This window comes from Engraulis encrasicolus, chromosome 13, assembly GCF_034702125.1.
Source record: "Engraulis encrasicolus isolate BLACKSEA-1 chromosome 13, IST_EnEncr_1.0, whole genome shotgun sequence".
Classification (NCBI taxonomy): domain Eukaryota; kingdom Metazoa; phylum Chordata; class Actinopteri; order Clupeiformes; family Engraulidae; genus Engraulis; species Engraulis encrasicolus.
Window position 1 is genome coordinate 43685395 of NC_085869.1, and position 21617 is coordinate 43707011.

Consider the following 21617-nt stretch of genomic DNA (forward strand, 5'->3'; position numbering starts at 1 on the left):
AAACCATCCATCCCCTAAGCCTATAACCCTGCGGTTGTTTTCTTTCCACCTTCTTACGTTGTGCACAGATCACCCAGCACCTGCACGGAGGCAGTTGAGTGCGTACTGTACATATTAGAGATGCACCGGATCCTGATTTTTTGGATCCTGCCGGATACCGGATCCACTGCTTAAGATCCTGCCGGATCCGGAACCGGATACCGGATCCTACGAAAGGGTTGAAACACATAGCCAGCTCGCACACGTGGGCCCTTTTTTATTACGTTGGCGCAAACTATTTTTAAGACTCAATGGCTTACTGCCACACTGCCTTCAACGGCCGCTTCCAAAGGGCTTTCACTCCATGCAGCGATTGGGGTTGTGAAAGACTGACTGAAAAGCCTAGGCTACGTAAAAAGTAGAGATGCCCCAGATCCTGACTTTTAGGTAATTGCCGGATACCGGATCCACTGCTTAAGATCCTGCCGGATCCGGATAGTTTGAAAAACCCTATTATCCTGCCGGATCCGGAACCGGATCTTGGATCCTGTACATCTCTAGTACATATACATGCATGAGTAAATCTGTGAAAACAGTATACTGTATGTTGATATATGTGGGTATGTGTAAATGTGTTCTACTATACAATATGGTTGACAGCTTAATGCTCAAGCAATCAATAACGTTTACTCTACTTCTTTCCACTTCTCTCTTATCTTTTTTCCGAGGAGGTAGAGATTCTGAGAGTTCTAATCTCCGCACTGCACATCAACTCCACACTGAGACAGTTGATAGGAAACAGACCCCCAACACACACCTTTAACACACACACACGCACGCACGCACGCACACACACACACACACACACGCACACACGCCCACACACACACACGCACACACACACACACATGCACGCCACTATAAAAACACACCCACACTTACTAACACTTACCGTAATCACTCTCTCAAACTCAAAGGCCCATACATACCATTCACCCACAAAAACGCCTGTGTAAACGCACACACACACACACACACACACACACACACACACACACACACACACACACACACACACACACACACACACACACACACACACACACACACACACACACACATTTCAACAGTGGCCTCATTCAGAATGAAATTAAGCCAGTAGGGTCTACTCAGTACAGCTGCCTGCTGTAGTTCCATGTTTTTGCTGATTTGAAGTGCGTCGGCCATAAAGCTGGCTGGCTTACAGCTTAGGTGAACGCCACAGGAATCAGCTATGAGCAAGCTAGAATTCTAGCAAAAATGTGTGTGTGTGTGTGTGTGTGTGTGTGTGTGTGTGTGTGTGTGTGTGTGTGTGTGTGTGTGTGTGTGTGTGTGTGTGTGTGTGAGTGAGTGAGTGTGTGTTTGTGTGTGTGTGTGTGTGTGTGTGTGTGTGTGTGTGTGTGTGTGTGTGTGTGTGTGTGTGTGTGTGTGTGTGTGTGTGTGTGTGAGAGAGAGAGAGAGTGTATGTGCTTGTGTTTGTGTTTGTGTGTGCGCGTGCATGAGTATGTGTATGTGTGCGTGCGTACGAGTGTGTGTGCGTGTGTGTATGTGTGTGTGTGTGTGTGTGTGTGTGTGTGTGTGTGTGTGTGTGTGTGTGTGTGTGTGTGTGTGTGTGTGTGTGTGTGTGTGTGTGTGTGTGTGTGTGTGTACGTGCGTTTTGTGTGTGCACAGGAATAATAGAGAGTGTGAATTCTCTGAGGGGGGCTCAGGTGGCAGACTGGCTGTGAGTTTGGCTGTTTCATTACATCATTGCCCTGCAGTTACTTAACCGACGACGCTGACGCACTTGGTTGAGGTATGCTGGCAGCAGGCCCCCCTACCCACCACCACCACCACCACCATGCCCCCTGCCGCCCAGCTCTCAAACACTAATCATCATCTCCCCCTCTCTCTCTCTCTCTCCCCTCTCTCTCTCCTCTCTCTTTTATCGGTTTGTTTGTCTTTCTCTGTCTCTCCATCTTTCTCTACATCTCTGTATTTCCTGTCATATCTCCCTTCTCTTTTCTTACTGTTTGTCCTCATTCTGTCTGTCTGTCTGTCTGCCTGTCTGCCTGTCTGTCCGTCCGTCCGTCCGTCCGTCCGTCCGTCCGTCCGTCCGTCCGTCCGTCCGTCTCTCTCTCTCTCTCTCTCTCTCTCTCTCTCTCTCTCTCTCTCTCTCTCTCTCTCTCTCTCTCTCTCTCTCTGACTGACACACTCAGGAAACAATAGACGGTAATGGACCTTGGGTAAAGCATGATATGATATGCTGATGCAGGAACTAGGGCACTGAGTCGACACCCAGCAGCAACTCTTCACAAGTGTCTGGCTAGAACAAATAGCAGCAGCCATGAAAAAAAAGAAAAAGGAGAAAAAGGGGGTGGTGGTGTGGGCGTATACATATGGGACACATGCAAATGGCCTCCAGAAAGTGGCACCACTTCCCCCCCGCTCTAACTCCATTGGGGGAAATAGGCCAAGCTAAGGAACGAATACCTGGGCTGGGTGCACAGTAAAAAAAAATGCAGTGTTACAGTAATTCAACACTTAGAGCGTTGGTTCCTAACCTGGGGTCTGGGCCCCACCTAGGGGTCTGCCAGAGATTGCAGCGGCTGCAAAGAATTTCGTCTGCAGTGAGGTTGTGACCAAAATTACAATTGTGTATATTATCAGGCCAACAGAATCCCAACAACACTTCCAGGATAACCAAAATTGCAAATTGATTTAAAAAAAAAAATTAAAACACGTTTTTACGTCCCAATGTAAAGTCATGAATGTCTCGAGCAAGAGGCATTGTAATGTGTAGTGTGTGTATGCGGGTAGAATTTTGGGTTGGGGAGACATGACTTTTTTCGGACACAAGGGGGGGGGGGGGGGGGCTTTAAGAAAAAAAGGTAAAGAACCACTGACCACAAGTATCACTGTCTGAAGCTAAAGAGTACCAGATACATTCTAGAAGATGCTATATAGACTCTCTTATGCCTATTTTCCACTGCCGGTCTTCTGGAAGGCCTACAGCTTGACAGCGCAACTTGGACGCCACTTTTTGCTTTTCGATTGGGCACCACACTGCTCAATCGAAGAGAAAAAAGTGGCAGCCGAGTCGTGCTGTGTCGAGCCTTAGGTTTACCAGAAAACCGGCTGTGGAAAAGAGGCGTAAGTGTTTAATTAACACTGCCAAATGTAGCCTATTGTGTATGTATTGTGTTAATTGTGTTAAGACAGGATCCCTCATTCCTTCCATTGGCCACATTGGCAAACTTAGGGCTGCTGCCGACAGCGTTGGCCGGACCCGGGAAAAACACCTGAAAGGTGCCCCCTCTCAATAAGGAACCATTTCTGTGACCCACCCCCTCCTCCTCCCCCCTCCCATGGGCCCAGGACAACTGATCCCTTTGCCCCCCCTCCTGATAGCTTCCCTGGGCAGAGTGGTCTGCATTATTAGGCTGCTGTGGCTGATGCCGGTGCTTAAGAGCATGCCACATATGGGAGCAATATGCCCTCAGGCATACTGTACTGTTGGGTAACCATCCGACCTGAAGTTCCAGAAATGCTTTGCCTACACCCACTTTCATTGAGAAGGCACGCTACATTGCCACAAGCACACAACAATTTGTACAGTGCAAACATTCTTGGTGAGGTCTTTTTGAGAGCTGCTTTTTACTTTTTTTTCACCTTCTCAAATGAATGAGATTACATTGTTGGGAATCTAACATCGGAATGCTGTTCAGCTTGGATGTGACATTAGTGAAAGGATCTGGCCTCACTTTTGGAATTTGCACAAATATGGAAGTGGATTTGTGTAGGGCCTGTTTTGAATATTTGGCTGAAATGCGTAAGAGGTATTGTGTTTCATGACACTATGAAATGTGTGAGATGCAGCCATCTGTGAAGAATCTGTCTGCTCAAATGATGTGGCTTCATAGTAATTGTGTTGAATAATAAATGCCACATTCTTTCTAGTTGGATGATCAGTTTCCTAATAGCCTACTGTAAATGTCTTTTCTTATGCTGACCCTCCTTTTGAAGAGCCGTGGCTCTCTGAATAGTATCGCAACAGCGACCTCTAGAGGTATTTTGGGAATATTACATGTGGCACTCGGTTCTTCTGTTTTATCATCTCTTTCGTGCTTATTTCAACATTCAAAAAGATGAGAACCTTGTTTCGCTCAAAAATAATATGTATATAATAGTATAATCATATGTATTACAGTATAATAACCATTACCTTCACAAAATGCAAAGATGTGTACACTAGAAGTGGGCTCTGTGTGTGTGTGTGTGTGTGTGTGTGTGTGTGTGTGTGTGTGTGTGTGTGTGTGTGTGTGTGTGTGTGTGTGTGTGTGTGTGTGTGTGTGTGTGTGTGTGCAGGGCCACTGACAGCTTTGACTGAGCCCGGGACAAAGTCATCTGAAAGGGCCCCCTCACCTACATGCAATGAGATAAGGGGCTAATTGGGTCCCCCTTGCCCTGGGCCCGGGACCCGGGACAAGTGACTCCTTTGTCCCCCCCTATTGGCTTCCCTGTGCGTGCGTGTGTGTGCGTGCGTGTGTGTGTGTGTGTGTGTGTGTGTGTGTGTGTGTGTGTGTGTGTGTGTGTGTGTGTGTGTGTGTGTGTGTGTGCGTGCGTGTGTGTGTGCGTGTGTGTGTGCGTGCGTGTGTGTGTGTGTGTGTGCATGTGTGTGTGCGTGTGTGCGTGTGCATGTGTGTGTGTGTGTGTGTGTGTGTGTGTGTGTGTGTGTGTGTGTGTGTGTGTGTGTGTTTGTGTGATCAATAAGATCACTGATGACCTAAGGACAGAAACTCTTTGCCTTATGACAGCATCTCCTTCTATAGTTTATAGTTTCCATAATATGTGAGCTCACTCTACAGGGATAATGAAATGTATGACGCTGTCACAAATCGGCCCGAAGCATTGGATAGGCCTAGTGTATCTTGTTTGAGACTGAGTGGTCTGATTTTGGATAATAATGCATCGTAAGGCCATTCCGGAGGATACTCATTGACAAATAAAAAGAAATAACAAACAATGTGGAAATAGGGTACATTTTTTGGTAAAATATATTTATTTTAAATAATATTTCAATGCGTTATTGTATATCTTGGAAAATGAATCTGATCAATGAAATACAAATATATCAATAATTTATTCAAAAAATAAATGTAATATATCAATAGCAGCCTAATTGATCCTGATAATTTAATTTAAGAATTCATGATAACTTTTTTTTTTTTTTAAATAGGTCTCATGCAAAAGTCATGAATGTCTTGTGATATGATGATGGATAGCCTAAAATGTCATCATGATTTTGCACTAAAAAAAATCAACGAATGAAATTAATGAATTCATCGCCTCGCCCTCTTTCTCTTTGGCTTCTCAGGCATGGGCTCCTGACTAATGTCCACATCAATGAGAGGTGCATGACGCTTCAGGTTGGGACTGCAGTAGGCCTCAGATATCCAGACCCTGCCATCAGCGTCCTCAGTCTCCACAAATGACGGGCAGTTGAATGTCTCCCACATCCGCTGTTTGATGACTCGTCCCATCTCAAGACCGTAAGGCCGAGGGTTGCCGGACTTAGTGGTCAACTTGGGATCCACCACAGAATGGTAAATCCTCTTGAAGTGCTCCACACTGTAGCCATGGATCTGCAGAGGCTCCTCCTGGGCCAGTGGCCCATTGCTGCAGCTGGGCTTTGGGGTTAAGGTCTGTGGCGGAGCTGGTGCTGGTGTTGGTTGATGAAGGTCAGGGAGCACAGCAGCATTCTTAATGTAACGCTCGTCCAGAGGCTCCTTCATCTGCCGGAGTCTGCTTTGTAGAGCAGCTTCTCTCCTCTTCCTCTCAGCTGCCTACATGCACAATACAGCTACTTAATGACTTAAGCCTTCATCACTAACTTACTGTACATCACATTCATATAAGAAGACTCATTACAATCATATGAAAGCATAATTATACCTCAGCTTTGTAAGAAGAATCATTCAGATGAGGAAAGAACATGTCCTCTTTCTCCCTAGGAGATGGTGACCACTCAAAGGGGATGTCTATGTCCTGAGGGTTGAATTTCTTTCCATCATTTAGGCGTCTTTTTCGCTCGATGAAGCCATGGCAAGGTGTCTGGGGCAGTCCCAAAATCTCATTGAGGCTGTAAGGCAGTCCTGCAAAGGTTGACTTAGAGCAGAAGAGAGCAGGCTTTGGGACATACATGACCTTGAAGTCCTGCTTCTGCACTTTACTGGGCATGATGTGGCGGGGGTTGGCCTGCTTCTTTCTGCGACCTTTGCTCTCACAGTTGGTTTCGTGACTGCTGCTGGCACCTGGCTGGGTATTGTAAGGTCCTGAGCTGGAGATGTTCTGGTACCCTGTCTGTGGGACAGGCAGGACCTTGATGTCCTGGGCCTGCACTTTACCGGGCACAATACGGCAAGGGTTGGCCTGCTTCTTTCTGCGACCTTTGCCCTCGGAGCTGTCTCCATTGCCACTGATGGTGCTTGAGGGCACATGGTCACTGATGGCAGGCGCCTTGCAGTAGGTGTGGACCTGATGTTGCCCCTGGGGGTCCCACCTCTCCTGAACGAATGGAGTTCCATGGGAGGTGGGCCCAGTCCGTTGGACTGTGTCCTGCTGGTACACAGCTTGTCCAAGACCAAGTAAGATGTTGGCAATCTCAAGTGTCTCAGGAGCTTTGGATTCCCCGTATCCTGTATCAGCACCCTGAAATCCATCTTGGGTGGAGGGGGAAATAAGGTCTGAGATGTATCCACAGTGACCACCATGATGTTCATCTTGGTGGGCCTCCTGAGGTCGAGGGATCCTTATGCGGAGAATCAACCTACCACCACTGTGGTCAACCGTGGAGACAGGTAGTTGGAGAGGAGCCTGAGAAGAACTGTCCCCGGATGGACGACCATTGGTCCTGGCACGGGTACACTTCCTCTTAGCCAAGCTCACTCCTTCTACATGGTAATCCTGAAGGTGTTTGGCAGGGACAATGTTTCTTCGAAGGCTGTAGTGGCCATTCAGAGAACCCTGAAGGAGAAATTGATATATGGAAATCCTTCAAAAATAAAATTCTAAAATTATATTAAATGTAATCTTATGCAAAATTACATACAAATGTGAAAGCAATATATTGTGGCATACCTGTCTCATATTTGCTGAAGAATTTGAGCAGTAAATGTCAAAAATAGTATTTCTTTGGGAGGAGAAACAAGAGGTGTGGCTGTTCAATTCCATCAAAAAGATGAACTACTCTTTGTTTGGAGAAGGATTTCCATGGCAATTTAGAATGTACAGTGTTTGTGATGTCACTACATTTTTAGAAAGTCAAGTCTGTGGATTTTTCAAAAAATAACAACTCCTGCATTTTAGTTATTTTGGCATTGTATATAGATAATTTTGGGTGGGTAAATAGGTTAGGCTATAGAAAGAGATAACATGAAGAGTTCAGATGCAAAACCCCCTAAATGCCTTTTCAGGAAATAATCTTAATTCATTTTTATTTAATACAAAGCTATCAAAATTGCATTTTTTTTTAATTGTAGGCTATTTATGTAATATAACAATTTATATGTATTATCAAGAACATGAATGTAAACCAAACCAACAACGGGGTTCTCTAAAAATGTAGAAGTGCAGGTCTTCAGAAATGGAGTTAGGGGGTTTTGCATCTGAACTCTTCACATATTGATTGAATATTATTTAAATAAAAATGAGACATTTTTTGGCCCAAACGTTGGGGGGTTCTGCATAGGCCTAATGTAACGAAATGTAGGCCTAAGGAATATTTTTTTTTATAGTTTATTTTATTAATCAATATTATTGTTGTTGTTGTTGTTGTTGTTGTTGCTGTTGTTGTTGTTAAAAGGTCCTTTTTTCTTGACACATCCATGATCCTGTTCCTCGCAGTCCTGGCTTCTGCGGGCAATATTTAACATTAGGGCCTAGTTCTTGCATCAGTTAAATTTAGCTTTCAGAGTTGCCTAGAACTAGTCTAGATTATTATCTGGCCACGAACAGTTCATTCTCGCACCTGGCTGGCATGGTTTATGCCAGTGCGTATTTCGTAGCCCATCTCTCCGCCCTGTACACGCCCCATACTTCTACGCGCTAGCTAGCTACTCCCCCCCGCACTGTCTGCGCGGCATCTGCTGTTGAACAGGACCTCGGTAAGTCGGCTAGTAGTGATAAAGATAGCCTTAATTTACCAATGTCTCATGGAGAGCCATCAGTAAAAGTTACATGTAGTAACCCACTTGATGGCGCAAATAATGATAATAAAGCTGTTGTAAGATACTGCGCCACTGCTCGAGGTAACGTTAGCCAAAGACGCTGGGCGTGATGGCTAGTTAGCCATGTTGGCTAATGTTGCTAGCTATTGCTTTTTGAAGGCATTGAAGACTATTGGTTTTGATTAAGATGGAATTAGCAAGTGAGTCAGTTGGCGGGATAGTTACTTTTATTAAGGCAAATCACTGATATCCATTGTTAACCAGCTGCTTGTAATTGCCATGGGGTGTTTTCGCCGTGCTGCTAACTGTTACTAGCAGGCTAGGTGCTGTCAGCAGGGCTTGGCGCAGGTTCCTTTTCCCTTTGTTATATAAGTTTTGTCATATTGTGGCTTACTTGTAATCAAGATTGCCTAAAGGACCTAACGGTATGTGTAATTTCAACTCGGCAGCTTTCTTGATCCACCTGCTCTATCACTTATGCCGCTGACATGACAAGACATCTTGTATTGTTTGTGATTACAAGGAGCTACCAGCCGGTGGCATTAGCCTCCGTTACCATAGACACAGGTTGACGCGGAAGACCGAAGACTATTTACTGATCTTTTGTTTCACTCCTTTTATTTGCAGACTTGTGTAACAGAATGGCGTCTCAGTCAATGGACATAGTGGCGAAGGCGCTGGAGCACCAAGTGCTCCAGTCGGCGCGGATGGTGGAAGAACAGCTGGATGCAGAGTTGGGCAAACTGGACAGGATGGACGAGGACGAACTGGAGCGGTTGAAGGAGAGGAGAATGGACGCCCTCAAGAAGGCCCAAAAACAGAAGCAGGTGCGTTGTCATGTGTGTCACTTAATTCCTCTAATGGAAAGACAGTCTGACAATACTGCCCCTTCGTTTAGGCTGTGGACTGTTTCCTCTTCTGTGTGTCTGGCCGATGCGTTCTGGGTTTCTCATTCTCAAGTGTGTCTTAATATTCCTCAGGAGTGGCTGTCTAAAGGACACGGGGAATACAGAGAGATACCAAGTGAGAAGGACTTCTTTCCCGAAGTGAAGGATAGCAAGAATGTGGTCTGCCATTTCTACAGGGATTCTACTTTCAGGTTGGTAGCACACTCTTTGACTCAATCTAACTGGTATGGTGGTCGATTATTCGGGCTGAATTCACAACCACATGGTCAATGATGAGGCACTTGTTACTGTTGCTGTGTGTATTGAAGAACAGGAAATAGTCTCCCTCCTTGCCATCTGGGTGTAGGAAGGGATAGTATACATACAATAGAGGTGAGCCATCTCGCACTCAGAACACCCACACAACACTACCCAGCCTTGAGTGTTGTCATTGTTGGTGAGGGTTATTATTATTTTTTTTACAGATGTTTGGTGGGATTGGAATAACCATTGTCTGGGTACCAGTCAAATATTCTAGTTTACTCTTTTTCTCAAAGGGGGCGGTACAGCCCAGGGGGTGTTTGGGAGCCCTGGGGAAACAGGTGAGAGGGGGGCGTGCTTAGTTGTCATTGGAGGCATTAGTCCATTTACATTTTTTAATAGTAAGGGGGGCGATGGCAGGCTTATGGTGAGGTCAAGTGAGTGTCGGGAAGCTTAAGATGAAGTCCAGGGGGCGTTTCTGCAAAAAAGGTTGTGAACCACTGCTCTAGTTCATGGGTGGGGTCGGGAACCTATGGCCCGGGGCCATACGGTCTCTGATATCATTTTAGAGTTTTGCAGTTTTGTAAAGCAGTCTTTGAAATTACATTTGCAGCGCAATTAAGTTATATTTCAGGGGACATAGGGAAGGTGGAGTCTGTTGTAAAGGTGGCACCTTCAATACAGGCCTAAAGTGCAAGGGGAAATCCTTGTGTTCATAGAACTTACAGCCCTGGGAGGACTTTTTAAATTTTGAGGTGGTCCCTCAAAATAAAAAGGTTACCCAATACCCACTCCTGCTCTAGTTAGTACAGCACAGATGCCCCCTGTTCTGTGAAAGGATAACTTCTGCCAATTTCAATATGCTGTTGTATTGCTCTCGCTACCCTTGACTTGACGGTGATGCTGCATTTTTCGACTCAGCCCTTTCCAAGATCTGAGCTATTCTAACGGGGGCAGACTTTGTTTACATTGACGTTAAATTCTTCTTAACATATGCCTACTCCAAATATTATCCCAAAAGGTATTGCTGTTTGCTAGTTGTCTGCTGATGTTGCATAACCTTTTGGGTGTTCTTTGGAATAAATAAAGATGTTTTTTTTTAAATGTTAACAAACGCCTTGCCCCCATTACAATGACCAGGGTCTCGGAAAAGGTTGAAGAAAATAAATATTCTCAGGTACTGACAAGTCTAGAGTAGAGTGAGCATTACAACTGTGTGTTGAAATTCGGACATTATCCTTTAAGGTGCTGCTTTGGGCAAGTCAGCAAACTGTACTTGTTTTTAACACGTGGTCTTCTATGACAATACTGAAACAATAATACAATGGAAGTACAGTTGCCTTAAATTAAACATTGTGCCTTTTGTCTTTAAGGAGTAAAATTTTGGACAAACACCTAGGCATTTTGGCCAAGAAGCACCTGGAGACAAAGTTCATCAAGCTGAACGTGGAGAAGGCGCCCTTCCTGACAGAGCGGCTGCGGATTAAGGTCATTCCCACGCTGGCGCTGGTGAAGGACGGCAAGACCAAGGACTACGTGGTGGGCTTCACCGACCTGGGCAACACAGACGAGTTCCCCACAGAGATGCTGGAGTGGAGGCTGGGCTGCTCAGACATCATCAACTACAGGTGAGGGGTAGCCTGGGAAATCCCATGCTGCTTTGCACAATACATGGGTTGCATGTTTGTAAACCGCCCCCCCCCTCCCCTCGAAACTGAGAGATCCTATGGTGATAACCAGGCAAGGGGAGGGGCTGAATAAGTAGACTCCATGTACATGTATATTGACCCCTTTAGAGTTTGTAAACAGATATGACGTAATTTGGCTGCGTGTGCATCGTTGGCGCGGCAGCAGTGTGCATAGCGGGTCCTCACACAGAGCTGCCCTTGAACGCCTGTCTGTAAATGACGCTGGGTGTGTATCCAAAACCACACGCAAATATCGGCCGGCCAATACAGTATATCACGAAAGTGAATACACCCCTCACAGTTTTTGCAGATTTTTGAGTATATCTTTTCATAGGAAAGCATTACAGAAATTTCACTTTGAAACAATGATTAGTGACCTTTTAACAACTTATTTAACCGCTTAAATTTTTTGTTGACTCAGAAAAAAACAAAATACAGCCATTAATGTTTGAACATGTACTCACAAAAGTGAGTACACCTCAGATTAAAATCTGGCAGAGAAGGGGCTGTGTTGGCTCGAATCATCTCGAAATGAAACGAAATGACAAGGGATGAAAAGGGAGGTCATCAGGGGACCGTAATCTGCAAAAACTGGACAATCTGCAAAAACTGTGAGGGGTGTACTCACTTTCGTGATATACTGTATATCGGTCGACCCTTACTGAGAACACATACCTGTATGTCCTTACATGCTTCAGTCTCTGCCTGCACAACAGCAATACATGCTTAGGCTTTAAATTGCTTGCCAAATCTGTTAGGGACAACAGAATTCATTTCTGTGTAGAAACTATAGCCCACTATAAGGTATAAATCTTTCTCAGATATATTAGAAATAGTCAGGGATATAATGCTATGTGCATAATAAGACTATTAGTTGCTGTTGGGTCAAAGACGTCCAAAAAGGAATTGTCATTCAGTGTAACGGATACCTTCTGCTGACTGTAACTGTAAAAAACATGACTCTTTTTATTTATTTATTTTCATTCATGAAAGCCTCGGCTGTCATCCATTCACTTGAAACAATGTAAAAATCTTGGTTTTTTTTTTACAGTTACAGTCAGCAGAAGGTATCCGTTACACTGAAGGACAATTCCTTTTTTGACGTCTTTGACCCTGTTGTCATGGTCAGACTAACAAAATGACATGTCACCCTAAAGCTTTCCTTTGCCCTTAGACAAAATTCCTCTGCCTTAGGTGGTGCCATAGATCTAGTGTCTTATTATCTCTACCTCTTGTTGCGCTGAATTGTTAAAAAAAAATATATGTGTGTGTTAATTCCTTTTCTGTAATCTGAGTAGCAAAGTAGTTTTTCTGTTGCACTTGGTCCTCATCCACTTGTCTCTTGTCCTCTTCAGTGGTAACCTACTGGAACCTCCCACATCGGCGTCAAAGCATGGGTCAAAGATCACAAAGCTGGAGAAGAAGACGATCAGAGGGAAAGGCTACGATTCAGACTCCGATTCTGACGACGACTAAAGGACTCTTACTCGAGGCTCTCGCTCTATCTCAGGGCTTCCTTCATACAGTCCTCAGACTCTTACTCCTGGTGCACATCCATTTTCTCACAACCTCCATATCTCTAATCCAACACCTTTGCCACTGAGCCAAGCAGCTGGCTTTGTTTTCTTTGTTTTCTAAGTCAATCGACTGACTAATTATGTTAACTGTTCTAACATTCAAAATTGAGCACATTGGAAAGGATTAATACACTCTGGCTGATGTTAAAAACAAGCCAAGATTGTGTAAACTTTTAAAATATTTTCAATAAGTTTGCTTGGCTTGTTTCCAACAGCAGCCAGCATGTATTTGTGATTTTCATTGTGCTGAATTTGTCTGCTTTTTTTATTTAATTATTATTAAATGTAAAATGCAATCATTCATTCTAATGACGAGTGAGCTTTGTTACTTTAAAGATACCAGCACTAATGAGTGTCGTATCTTACCAGCCTCAGACCTTAGCATGTGAATCCATATATTTTATGGTGCAATTTTTTAAACTGCCACAGCAGAGATATACATTTTGCAGATCATAATCAACAAATCATTAGTCTCAGAAATTCAAATATTGAGATAGTGGGAGTTTTCTGAAGTGATGGTCACTCTCACTAGATACTCTGGCAATTTTGCCAGTACTTTTTGATACAGACTAATGAAGTGAATAGCCTTTCAGACTTATTTTCACAAATTTTTCCACTTCCGTAATATTCATTGCTTCATTCAATGTTTACTCAAATGAATACAATGTTTAACAGTCTTATGTGCACAAGTCACTATATTTATCCACATTAGCAGCTCTACACGTGGAAAGGATTCATTTGAAAAGAAAGGATGCACAGAGACCTACTTAGAACGAAGGTCACTTTATGAATTAATACCTTAAAAGACCAGTCTTCCATTTTCTGACATTGCTGTGGAGTCCACTGACTGTGGACGGTTTGGTGCTGTTGAGGTTTATATTTATCAAGGTTCATATTTCATTTCATAAGGTTCATATTTATCAAGTGCCAAGGAGGTTTGCAAAGGCCTACAGCATCCCCGACACATCTCTTTCCCTAGTTACAGTCTGTGAATCAATTTCTGTTCTTACTTTATCCCAATAAATAAGGTTCAAAGCTGATCATTTATCCTGTTCTTTTGTAAACACAAGTTTCACATCGCACCAGTGTACCAATAGAATATTACAAAAAACCATTAAGCAACATACAGCAGTTTATTTAACAAATTTCAAATTACAGAGCGTGTGGTGAGTTAATTCGAGTCAATAGCTTTGGGCTCCGCTGGCTTGAGTAGTTTCCGAACTATTAATTCTCCTTTGCTATTAAGGTATGTGTCGGCCATGTCTTCTTCAGCAGGGAGGCCATATGGTAGCTTCAGGGGTTGAATCCTGTGGGAGAATCATAATGGAAAACGCACAGCACTCTCATCAGATCAATGTGTACTTGAAAATACAAACAGCATTCTTTACAACTAATGTGCATATACATACCTTACAAGATGCTTTACTATTTTCAGCCGGTTATTCACAGAGGGTATGTTCTTATGGACAACAGGTGTAAGCCTCTACAAATTCCAAGAAAAAGGTGATATCAGTGGCAATTACTGAGAAGAGTATGAGAAGAGCCTTAGTATGGTCCTGCTGATGTCATAACATACATGATGGAATTCTTATGAAGGCAGAATAACATGTGACTGCATTAACGTGCACAGGATTTTTTTTATTTTTTTTTTTAAACAAAGGCTGTAAAGTAATCACCTTTTCCAACCCCAAGTTTTTGATCATTTCCTTTTCCCAATATGGTCGTCTGGATACCGACTTCACTCTTGTAACAAGATGCAGTTTGTGAGGTTGCTCTGGGTCGCCACCGTACTTCTCGTGGTCCTGAGATCGCTCTTCATACACCTGGTGGGATAAGGTGGCGGTTTACGTACAAGAAAGTGGCCGGCAACAGAGTTAACATCTTAACACCATGTTTGTTTACATGCCATTTACTTGTTTGAAATTACCTCTTGAGGGACACGTGATTTCCTGAAAAGGCATCGAGAAGGGCAGTACCACGGGAGATGGCTGGCTTCTGTCAGGCTCTAAAAGACAATGAAGCACAGATATGTGCAAACTCAATATGATGCACATGACACATGCTAAAATAATGTACTTTCGTTTATACACAAGCACTGACACTGCCAGTGCTGCCCTCAACGATGGTGAAGAGATGTCCGTTGCAACATGCAGCAACACATATAGTATACAAAACGAACAAAAATTAAGTTACCTTTATAGCAGCAGCTGAAGTTCTCTGGAAGGCACAATATAATCCAGACATCGCGTATTTGCTGGCTAAAGCAAAGACAACCCCAAGGTTACAGCTGTATCGCGATCTGTCAAAATCCACCGAAACACGAACCGTCTTCACTCAACATACAGAAACCACATGCACGCAGCACGTTATAACTAGACTCATTTAGCTATTGTCATACTTATCTCTGGATAAAAAATATTAATTCACTCAATTGCTATCATGTTCATGCAGAGACAGACGGTTCTTGTGAGAAAACATGGGGCGACAGCCGGAAGTACGTCGTTTAAAACTTTCCTGAAATATGAGACGGCAGAATGTATTCCGACTAACGACACCACACTATTAGTTAAAAGTTAGTCATGTTTGTTCAGGGATTGTGCATCAAAAAATTATAAAGTCTTATTTTAATATCAGGGAAATATTTTGTGGTGATATGAGATGCGCCACCGAAGTATCAGAAGGAAAGGATATCACTTGTTATCCAGTGGGAATTATTTTTGTGAAACACCCATCACAACGAGGAAGTGTCGGTTGTTGTTGTGAGTGTGGGCGCAGTGGAAATGTACGGATAGATAATGTTTTAGTTTTTTTAAAAGTAGCAAGCATATTGTCACCGTCGGCTGATGCCTTTCGGAAGTCACATTAATTTTTTGCTGAAAATGAGTTCAGTGACACTGAGTCAAACCGTCTCTGACTGAGTAACTAAGCATAGTTAGTGAAGAAGTGTTGGTGTCGATGGAAATGGATTACAAGGCAACTCTGCAATCAATGTAGGCTAGGCTACAGCATACACACTATAGGTCAAGGAGGAGCAAGCAATCCAAAGAGACTGTTTACGAACTTGTGACAGAATTTAGTAACCCAAAATGTCCCAAAACAACATCCCTGGGATGGAGTCCTCTGCCATCTCTGTCTTGAAAAGAGCCGTGGAGTTGGACCAGAGTTCACGTTTCCAGGAGTCTCTGGTGTGCTACCAGGAGGGAATTCAACTGCTCATTGGTGTGCTGAAAGGTAACACTTCATTCAACCATAATATCAATGAAATGGCAATAACTGTGCACCCCAGCGCATAGAATGTTACATTACAACATGTATGACATCATGTATGTTGTTCTCACAGCGGTGAAAGATGATTCCAAGAAAGGACATTACAGAGAGAAAATCAAAGGTTATATGGACAGAGCGGAGCAAATCAAAGAACATATTAGCAAATCAAAAGAGGGTAAGTAAGGCATTCCCAGGTCATTTGCCAATGTCAATCATATCATATTTTAGCCATACTGTCGCTTAACACAAATATTGTTGTATCTTTAATCTGCCATTAGAGGGGAAATACCATGAACAGATCAAGATTGGGGACAGTGACACTGGTTTCAGTTATGAAGTCCTGTTTAAGCCATACATCACTGAGAGTCTTAAAGAGGTGTGGGTGGAGGACCCCTATATTCGCCATATTCATCAGGTGAGAGAATAAACATTGTTATCAAAAACATTGTTATCAAAAACATTGTGAATAATATATGACCTCATTGAGGTTTACATTTCATTCTGTAGATATTGGTTGAGGTTAAGCTCATGTTCGTTCTTCTCTGACTGTTGGTTTTGTGTCTACAGCTTTACAACTTCCTGCGTTTCTGTGAAATGCTGTTAAAAGCTTCCTGCAAAGTCGAGAAAATCCACCTCCTGACCTCTCAAGATGACGTGAGTCATAAGTGCACTTGCACAGTGGTCCCAAAACCACGAACCTCTTCTTTTAAAATGTGAATTACAGATAACATACATCATATGACACTTCATTTTACTCACCAGCCCTTTGACGGATACTCAAATCAGTTTATCTTCAACATATTTTCCATCCATACCATCCATTCCATCCATATCCATACCATATCTCATTCTATCCTTCTCCACAGACTCTCCTCAATTGGCATTAGTAACACGCCCCTTGACTGGTTCCACTCCTATCTCTCTGGTCGTTCTCAATTTATTCAAATGAAGTCTTTCAAATCTAAGCCCTCCCCTGTCACCTCTGGTGTCCCTCAAGGTTCTGTTCTGGGGCCCCTCCTCTTCATCACCTACCTTCTTCCCCTTGGTAATATCTTCCGCAAATTCAAAATTAATTTCCATTGCTATGCTGATGACACCCAACTCTATTTATCTGGCAAACCCTCTGACACTCTCCCTCCCCCCTCCCTCACCACCTGTCTCTCTGAAATCAAATCCTGGTTCACCTCCAATTTTTTGAAACTCAATTCTAACAAAACTGAAGTCCTACTAGTAGGCACCAAATCCACCTTATCCAAAGCAGATAGTTTTTCCTTCTCAATTGATAACTCTCCTGTCTCCCCCTTCCCTCAAGTTAAGAGTCTGGGCGTCATGCTTGATGGCTCTCTATCCTTCCTCTCCCACATTAACAACATCACACGGTCTGCTTATTTCCACCTACGCAACATTAACCGTCTCCGCCCCTCTCTCACTTCCCATTCTACCTCCATTCTTGTACACAGTCTTGTCACCTCCCGCATTGATTGCTGTAATTCTCTCCTCTTTGGTCTCCCTCAAAAATCTCTCCACAAGCTCCAACTGGTCCAGAACTCAGCTGCCCGCATCATTACTAAAACCCCTTCCTGTCACCATATTACCCCTGCACTGCAACATCTCCACTGGCTCCCTATCAAATATAGAATTCATTTTAAAATACTTCTCCACACCTTCAAGGCTATCCACAATCTTGCTCCCCCTTATCTATCTAATCTTATTCACATTGCTGTTCCCTCCCGCCCCCTCCGTTCCTCTTCCTCCATTCTCCTCTCTGCCCGTCTTAATACCATGGGGAATAGAGCTTTTAGCTGCTCTGCTCCTCAGCTGTGGAATGCCCTTCCCCCTGACATCCGCAATATTGACTCTTTGCCCCTGTTCAAATCCAGGCAAAAAACCCATCTGTTTCAGATAGCCTTTTCTTTATGATTCTTAAACTCTGTTTTATTTTACTTTATTTTATTTCATTTTTTAAAAAATCGTATTCATTTATTTATTTTTATTTAAAATTCTGTTTATGTGTCTTGTTTTGTTTTTGTTTCTCTCTGTACAGTGTCCTTGAGTGTTTTGAAAGGCGCTTTTAAATAAAATGCATTATTATTATTATTATTATTATTATATTTAATATTTTATTTGTACATTATGAATCTTTAGTTCTTGTAACCATTCATTCTGCAGGGAGACGGTTCAGCTCAACAGGTCAGTGCCCTCAGTGAAATTAAGGAGTCTCTTCAGAGCCGAAATGTCGACCTTGACATCCAGTATTCCTCCACTATCCATGACCGAGAGATCAGGTAAAAAAAAGGAAAAAAAGCAAGTTATTAGTATACTTATCTTTCAGACATGTAGAAGTTTTTTTTCCTTTACCTGATGTGTTTCAATGTGTAACTTCAGTTAGAAAAGCATCACCAACTGTGACTTAATACCTTTTCCCATATAAAGGCAGTTCCTGGACATAAACACCAGTATCACCTGGTATAATATGATGTGACCATGTGTATAACTAACTTCCCCAAGTGGCTGTTTGTTACACAATGACAGCAAATTAACCAGGCATCCTGATTTCATACAGAGTTCAAATCCACAAGCAAATCTACCTGTTGTCAGTACAATATTTCATTACATTACATTACATTGCATTTGGCAGACACTTTTTAACCTGAGCAACTCACAATTGAGGACATAATCATGGCCAACATCACTAGCAGATACAAAGTGCACAGGAGATATACAGCCCAAGAAGTGCAGATGCAAAGTAGGGTGTTTTTTTTTTTTTTTTAAAGTAAAGTACACACACATACACACCATGTCAAAGAGTCTAACCTGGCCAATACGTAGAAACAGAAAACATGAGTTAGTTAGAGTGTACTTTATTTTCCACAGGGCGGAATTTGTCTTGGGCTTCAACAATCACTGCATAACATACAGTACTCACTCACATACCCATACAGCATAACACAGAGAACACAAGAAACATACAAAACATAGAACACATAAAACATAAAAACGTAAAAACTGTGCACTCCCTGCGCATGACATGTCTATCTGTCATTAAGCATTCTTATCGCATTGGGGATAAAATAGTTCTTATATTTATACAGTCTGCAGTTCAGTGTCCTGAAACGTCTTCCTGAGGGAAGCAGTGTAAATTCATGATGTAGAATGTGTGTGGGGTCCTTGAGTCTATAATCTTCGATTTTTCGTAGGGGGACTGCATATATCCCTGATCTTTGGAGATATTTGGAATATTTTTGGAATAATGAGATACATCTGGGAATCCTTTACAGATTTGACAATGGATGGATCATAAAGATTGGGAGGGGACTTGACTACTTTAAGAAGCCCAAGGCAAGCTGATTCTTTCTTTTCCTTACATTTAAAATGTCGATCTCCATGGAAAAACAGGGCACTAATATTTCTTCCCATTTATTTTCTTCAGGGTCGATTCTCAGTTGGATATTGTGATTATGACCTGAGAGAATGCCATGAGACAACTGTGGATGTTTTCCACTCAAAGCACACTAAGACAACCTAGTGGCAGATAATTTTCCGGCTGTTGTTTTTAAAAACCTAGCAGAGATATGATAAGTGCCTAGGCCTACTTGGAAAGGTAAATAATGAACTCATGTCATGATTGCTCTCCACAATAACTAATGACCACATGTCACTAGTGATGTCCAATTCCTTGGCCAATGTTCCCAATTTTGCTACTGAAACAGGTGGACCATATAATAATACATATTGTCTTAACACTCATGAACCAAGTAATATGTAATGATAGCGTTCTGATAATGCCAGTTATTTTTTTTATATGTGGGCTACATATGTGTGTCATATCTGGGGATTAAGGTTTTTTAAAATAAACTATTTAATGTTTTAATAATAAAATATTCATGTAACTCTCTTCATGTGTTTTTTCACTTCTTGTAACATTGCCATCTGCTGGTCAATAATAAAACACACTGATACATATTTCTGGCAAAAACCATCATCATGACAAAAAAAAAAAATTGGTCCTTTTCCAACCTGCATTTTTAAATGTAATTGATTTTATGCCAGACTTGTGTTAACTGTTGAAACTATTGGTAACACTTTATTTTGGGGATACATCTTATTGTGCATGAACAAGACATTTGCAGATACATGCCTAACAAATGTTTGATTTTGCTTTGTACATGCCTTACAAGTTACTTATACAGGAACATTGTATGTATTAGTGCTAATAGATGTATCCCTAAAATGGTGTTACCAAACTATTTTTCTTAGTCACTGTTTGTGTTTGTTTGACACACAAATCTACACAACCTTCCTGACTGAAGTGGTGAAAAACATAGAAGGATTAAACAGCAATGTGCACAGTTAAATGGTGCCAGTGCAATACTGTTGCTACATAATGTAATTAGTTTAGTAAGTCAACAAATTAATTGTATTTTTGAGCAACTAAAAGAGTAGATTGACCTGTTGAAGATATTGATAAAATTGGACTAAGGGCATGCAGGGTAACTTTAGCGCAGTCAATCGACTAGTATGCGTATGACAGTCCCTTTGCTATGAAACATCTGCATGCCTCGGAATGAAATATTCTAACTGTTTATCCATAAAATAGGATTTAATCTGTCTGTAATCTTGGTTAATCTCTACTCATTTTCCGCACTTTACTCATTCGACTTTTTTGGTGCTTTCCAATCAGACTCCTCAAAATAGGACTTAAGTCTTTCATCTAGAAATCTGAGGGCATTCATGGCGGAAGGGACATGTTTTTACTATTTTAATAAACAGTAAATATAGAATACTTCGTATAAATCAGTATATATGTTGTGCTCAACAGTTAAGCTCTTCCGGTGCTGTGAAATATGACTGCTCACTCAATCTGCAGTCTAAAGAGATTCTGTGGTCAGTGCAGTCATATTGCTCAGCATTGAAACCGCTTTGATTTGATAGGATGATGGCAATTGGCACTTGTAACCCTGAGAGGTTATGAAGTCACACCTTGTGTCAATGTGTCAGTCGTCATATGTGGGTTAGTGACTTAAAATCGATTAAAAATAAATACTGTGGAGCAGCATGATTGCTGAAGTGAAGGGCAGGATGGTGGTATGAAGTTAGCGTGTCCCAGATGTGGCGAGTGACCTCCAGCAGCAGCAGCAGCAGCAGCAGCACAGGAGCAATATAGAAAAGTGGGATTTACTGGCATCCCTTGATCCCAGCCCAGATCTGTATATCTGGGGCAAAGCGGCACACCGTTCTGTAGGGTGAGAGAGAGAGAGAGAGAGAGAGAGAGAGAGAGAGAGAGAGAGAGAGAGAGAAATATACTATAGAGACTGAGCTTGCTGTTCTAGGTCATCAGAAAACACTAGGGAAAATTAGTCAGAAATAACAGCACTTCATGGAAGGCCTATAGCGACATTCAGAACAATGATCACATTCATCGAGCAGAAACTGTTTTGCTCCTGTTAGATTACTAGCTGTTATTACCAGAGATATTCTCTCTACTCTCTCTGTTATTACTCTATTAATATGATGTGCTGTATCTATAACGGTACTACTCAGATCATCAATGACGGTGGTTCTCAACCTTTTTTGAATAGACACCCTCTGGACCTCATCACAAGCCTACCAACGCCCCCTTAGCCTCATCATAAGCCAGCCAACGTCCCCTTAGTATTATAAAATAAAATAGACGAATGCCCCCCAATGACAACTAAACACCGCCCCTCTCAG

The 21617-nt window shown here is 42.4% G+C and overlaps 4 protein-coding genes across 4 annotated transcripts; 2 read left to right on the forward strand and 2 right to left on the reverse strand.

Moving 5' to 3' along the window:
* Positions 1-5093: 5093 nt before the first annotated feature.
* LOC134461198 (uncharacterized) lies at positions 5094-6914 on the reverse strand. The gene is made up of 2 exons (XM_063213969.1): positions 5953-6914; positions 5094-5843 (listed from the first exon to the last, which is right to left on the reverse strand). The coding sequence occupies exons 1-2, from the start codon at positions 6235-6237 to the stop codon at positions 5340-5342; spliced, it is 789 nt and encodes a 262-aa protein (XP_063070039.1). The 5' UTR covers positions 6238-6914; the 3' UTR covers positions 5094-5339.
* Positions 6915-7872: 958 nt separating this feature from the next.
* txndc9 (thioredoxin domain containing 9) lies at positions 7873-13678 on the forward strand. The gene is made up of 5 exons (XM_063213970.1): positions 7873-8162; positions 8853-9052; positions 9206-9324; positions 10747-11001; positions 12417-13678. The coding sequence occupies exons 2-5, from the start codon at positions 8867-8869 to the stop codon at positions 12535-12537; spliced, it is 681 nt and encodes a 226-aa protein (XP_063070040.1). The 5' UTR covers positions 7873-8162; positions 8853-8866; the 3' UTR covers positions 12538-13678.
* A 74-nt stretch (positions 13679-13752) lies between these two features.
* Positions 13753-15148, reverse strand: mrpl30 (mitochondrial ribosomal protein L30). The gene is made up of 5 exons (XM_063213971.1): positions 14832-15148; positions 14566-14643; positions 14315-14461; positions 14048-14121; positions 13753-13945 (listed from the first exon to the last, which is right to left on the reverse strand). The coding sequence occupies exons 1-5, from the start codon at positions 14880-14882 to the stop codon at positions 13810-13812; spliced, it is 486 nt and encodes a 161-aa protein (XP_063070041.1). The 5' UTR covers positions 14883-15148; the 3' UTR covers positions 13753-13809.
* Positions 15149-15373: 225 nt separating this feature from the next.
* mitd1 (MIT, microtubule interacting and transport, domain containing 1) lies at positions 15374-19800 on the forward strand. The gene is made up of 7 exons (XM_063214653.1): positions 15374-15869; positions 15979-16080; positions 16184-16320; positions 16473-16559; positions 18075-18190; positions 19184-19244; positions 19336-19800. The coding sequence occupies exons 1-7, from the start codon at positions 15725-15727 to the stop codon at positions 19429-19431; spliced, it is 744 nt and encodes a 247-aa protein (XP_063070723.1). The 5' UTR covers positions 15374-15724; the 3' UTR covers positions 19432-19800.
* The last annotated feature ends 1817 nt before the right edge of the window (positions 19801-21617 follow it).

Excerpts from the sequence above, each read along its gene's own strand:
- mitd1 (XM_063214653.1), top strand. The coding sequence starts at position 15,725 with ATGTCCCAAAACAACATCCCTGGGATGGAGTCCTCTGCCATCTCTGTC. Across the intron at positions 15,870-15,978 it reads GCTCATTGGTGTGCTGAAAG|CGGTGAAAGATGATTCCAAG; the intron begins GTAACACTTCAT and ends TTGTTCTCACAG. Across the intron at positions 16,321-16,472 it reads ATATTCGCCATATTCATCAG|CTTTACAACTTCCTGCGTTT; the intron begins GTGAGAGAATAA and ends TTGTGTCTACAG.
- txndc9 (XM_063213970.1), top strand. The coding sequence starts at position 8,867 with ATGGCGTCTCAGTCAATGGACATAGTGGCGAAGGCGCTGGAGCACCAA. Across the intron at positions 9,053-9,205 it reads AGGCCCAAAAACAGAAGCAG|GAGTGGCTGTCTAAAGGACA; the intron begins GTGCGTTGTCAT and ends AATATTCCTCAG. Across the intron at positions 11,002-12,416 it reads TCAGACATCATCAACTACAG|TGGTAACCTACTGGAACCTC; the intron begins GTGAGGGGTAGC and ends TGTCCTCTTCAG.
- LOC134461198 (XM_063213969.1), bottom strand. The coding sequence starts at position 6,237 with ATGCCCAGTAAAGTGCAGAAGCAGGACTTCAAGGTCATGTATGTCCCA. Across the intron at positions 5,844-5,952 it reads ATTCTTCTTACAAAGCTGAG|GCAGCTGAGAGGAAGAGGAG; the intron begins GTATAATTATGC and ends TTGTGCATGTAG.
- mrpl30 (XM_063213971.1), bottom strand. The coding sequence starts at position 14,882 with ATGTCTGGATTATATTGTGCCTTCCAGAGAACTTCAGCTGCTGCTATA. Across the intron at positions 14,462-14,565 it reads AATCACGTGTCCCTCAAGAG|GTGTATGAAGAGCGATCTCA; the intron begins GTAATTTCAAAC and ends TTATCCCACCAG. Across the intron at positions 13,946-14,047 it reads ATAGTAAAGCATCTTGTAAG|GATTCAACCCCTGAAGCTAC; the intron begins GTATGTATATGC and ends ATTCTCCCACAG.